Source organism: Lactuca sativa, chromosome 3 (genome assembly GCF_002870075.4).
Source record: "Lactuca sativa cultivar Salinas chromosome 3, Lsat_Salinas_v11, whole genome shotgun sequence".
Classification (NCBI taxonomy): domain Eukaryota; kingdom Viridiplantae; phylum Streptophyta; class Magnoliopsida; order Asterales; family Asteraceae; genus Lactuca; species Lactuca sativa.
In genome coordinates, this window is record NC_056625.2 from 165,214,501 (window position 1) to 165,218,322 (window position 3,822).

The following is a 3,822-nucleotide window of genomic DNA, read 5'->3' on the forward strand; positions in this document are numbered from 1 at the left end:
TCATTGAGTTGAAGTTAATAATCAAACGGGTCAGTGTAAATATACTGAAAAGAGAAAAATATATGTATACTTTTTTTAATTATATAAGTATATAACGTAACAGAAATAAGTTTTTCATACAACAATACATACTACTTCGTTTGCAAAGTATATGGTGTATCAAATGTTTAGGTTTGATTGTTCTAATCACAAGCATTCAATCAGAAAGCCAGAATTGAAGAGATAACATATATACACATATTAGTAGCATCCTTTAGCTAATTTAGAATAAGGTTTGAATTTCTATGATAACCTTGGAATTTTTTTCATATATGAAAAAAAAAGTCAAAGTTTTATATATGAAAAGAAAAAAGTCAAAATTTTATATATGAAAATCTAGGAGGTTTTTAAGTTGTTGAGACTTTTTAAATCAAATATGTAGTGTTGATTGTTATATTATTTTGATTTTTGCAGATAGTTTAGTATTTTTTAGCAACAAATATGGGGTTCAAAGTATCAACACTCGTACCAAAATGTTTTGGATTTGGATTTGAAAAGAAAAGGAGGATGGTGGTGGTTGGTAGCGGTCGCTATGAGCTCGATATTTCTTACATCACTGAACGCATACTAGCAATGTCGTTTCCTTCAGAGCTAATGAGATCCATGTATCAAAATCCAATGACACAAGCCAAGAAAATTTTGGAAAAAAGACATCCTCGACACTATAAGGTAACATAATATAAGTTTTTATATTCTGTTGTTATGTTTTATTGACATATTTCAATCGGATGATAATTCAAATGTATCTTTATATTATATGTAAATTCGTGATATGTTAAAATCCAAAAAAGATCATAACAAAGAAAATATGCACTAGTTAATTTTGAAAGTATATTATAATTTGATTATTATCAAGAAATTCTTAAAAAAGTTTTGTTTAGTTAAAAATTCTACAAATAGAATTGGATTATATTATAGTTTTTCATTCGATTCCATGGGAAAAAAATAATATGGTTCATTCGGATATAACCAACAACTATTTCCATTACAATGGAATGAACAATGGCAGTGTCAATTTAAAGCAACGAATTTACAAAGTTTTTACCAATCTATAAAGCCATAATAATTATTTACCAATTGTATAAAATAGTAAAACTGTCTTGTAACAAACTAAACATGTTTGATTAAATTGGTAAGAAATCAAATAACTGTTTTCTCACATTGTTCAATCTTGTAGGTGTATAACTTGTGTACGGAACAAGCTTATGATCCATCCCATTTTAACGATCTTGTGGAAAGATTCCCATCTGAAGATAATCATGCCCCATCACTCCAAATGATCAAGGAATTCTGTGAAAGTATCCATTCATGGCTTTCAAGTGACCCAAAGAATATTGTCTTCATTCACTGCATGGTAAACATTCAAATTCTATAATTTTTTGGATTTTTCATATTCATGTAAATTATTTATTGATATAAAAAGTAAATATTTTTGAAAATTCAACAGGATGGTAAAGGTCGTATAGGGTTGATGGTATCTTCTTACTTAGTTTATGCCGGCATATTAGCAGAAGAGGCTCATCAGGTTTATGCGGATAAAGCGACAACAAAATATCTTCAAGTAAGTTTTAGTTTTTCAAATTTTCTTCCAGTTATGACGATGAAAATCTTAAAAGGAACGTGTAAACAAATTCAATATGAAAATATATGCAGGTGATGATTCCAAGCCAACGACGCTACGTTAACTACTGGCATAAATCTCTAACCTTTTTCGATGGTTGTTTACCAGAGGTCAACCTTCCAAAACCATGTAGCAAAGTGATCAAACGGATTCGACTTTTCGACACCAAAACCATAGAATCGGTCTTCTTTGTTGTATCAGAAATGCAAGAGGTTGCTGGACAACGATATCGTTCACCGGCGGTTGCTTACCGGAATTTCTGCAGTAAAAGTAGGAACGGTGGTTTTTGGAACTCGGAGATCGAGGAAGACGAGCCACGTAACTGCCTTGACCACTATTTTAATGAAAAAACAATACAGGTATAATTACTAATTCCAATAAACCTGCGCCATCTGAATATCAAGTGTTTTTTTTTTAAAAAAAATCATTGACATTGTATGGTTTGACAGGTTACCGGAGATGTTTGTGTGATATTCTACGAGAAGAAAATTGGAGGTCGTCTCTTCTATGCTTGCTTTAATACCGCGTTCATTGAAAATGACTCGATGAAGGTAATTCAGTTGGTCTTGTCAAGTTTGAATGTTGGATATAAATATATGATGAGCTTCTAATTTTAGCTTTTTTTTTTGTTTCAGTTTTCGATTACCGAATTAGATAAAGTTGGAAATAAGGGCAAGTCGATAGCCGGTGATGACTTCCGCGTGGAATTGCTTTTTAGTCCGGCGAACCGTAACACTATTGACTCGTAGTGATGGCAAAGATAGCTAACGGGCATTTGCGTTCTTGCTTTTTGGTTTCTATCCATTTGTCATTTGACTTTTCACTTAATGAACTTGGAATGTGTAAACTGCAATTCATTTAAGATTTATGATGGGACCCACAAACCGGATAGAGGATATTGATAAATGGTGTAAATAGATAAATTTTGGTTTTACTAAAGTTTTTATTTTATTTTTTTGTTTTTTGTTTATAATTTCTTTCAGTTTTTACATGTAAACTAAGGTATATGGAAAAATATATCAATGAACTTTTATAAATTTGATTACTATACCATCCAATTATAGTTATCAAACAGTTGATCTAATAGAAAGCCATATCCATTTAGGACATCAATTTCTGATGTTTTGACAGATACAGCTTAAATAGATAATATACCAATACAGCTTGAAGATCATCTGGCTAAATTGTACTCCTCAGGCTTTCCATTTTCCTCTTAATATATTTATGCTTGGTGTGAATACATATGGATACAATTATGAACAAAAGCATCTATAAAATCTTCAATCATTTCATAGACGTTATTTTCTAGTCGAAAATTGCTATACATGCCCATGTGCATTTTTTTCAGTGGAATTCGGGTTCATGACCAGCCTTAACATTATGAACACAAAGTCAAAGTACCAAAACTTAGCATTCCTGAACAGACTGGTATGTAATAATGAAATAGGAAATTTCAAAACATTGGCCTTCATAAAGAGTGGGGGTTAATTTATTAAACTCTGTAAAATGAACCCTATATAACAAATTTATTCAAATTTGATACTAAAACTAACAAAAACCACAAAGAAATTACGTGACTGAAACCATATAAAAACAAAACCTTTGAATTCTATTAATTGGGCCCTTGGATTGGATGACCTTGCTCAATAGGATAATTCAATTTCCAATTTGTTTTCAGATCCCCTTCTCGATATGCTCCAGTTTAGTTTGAATTTAGAAAATATTCATAAAAAATCTGTTTGAGAACTATAAATTTTCATAAAAGTCACTACATTTTCATTTATTTTTTAATTTTGACATGTCAACATGTCATGTGCGACTGAATTACCGGTCAAATGCTCAACATTGAAAAAAATGGAAAATGTAGTGTCAAAATCGAATGGTTGTAGAAACTTGGTATTTATTCTAAAAGAGAATATACCATTGTGTCAAAATCAAAATTTTATGAAAACTTGTTTTTATATACAAATTGGCCAATAAAAAAACCCAAAAAAATAACAACGTAGTTAACCCACAAAATCTAATTTTACCAAACTAAAACTTTAGTTAACAACATACCAAACTAACACTAAAACTTCGGTTAACGTTGGAGAGAAGGTCCGATTTACTCGGGAATCTCGAACTAGCCTCCGCCTTTTGCTGATGCTCTTGAATGAATAACA

At 30.9% G+C, this 3,822-nt stretch overlaps 1 protein-coding gene across 1 annotated transcript; it reads left to right on the forward strand.

Annotated features, from left to right (window-relative positions):
* The first annotated feature begins 480 nt into the window (after positions 1 to 480).
* LOC111880195 (phosphatidylinositol 3,4,5-trisphosphate 3-phosphatase and protein-tyrosine-phosphatase PTEN1) lies at positions 481 to 2,599 on the forward strand. Its single transcript, XM_023876600.2, has 6 exons — positions 481 to 708; positions 1,217 to 1,393; positions 1,487 to 1,600; positions 1,693 to 2,019; positions 2,110 to 2,211; positions 2,296 to 2,599. Exons 1-6 carry the CDS (start codon positions 481 to 483, stop codon positions 2,407 to 2,409), a joined length of 1,062 nt encoding a protein of 353 aa, XP_023732368.1. The 3' UTR covers positions 2,410 to 2,599.
* The last annotated feature ends 1,223 nt before the right edge of the window (positions 2,600 to 3,822 follow it).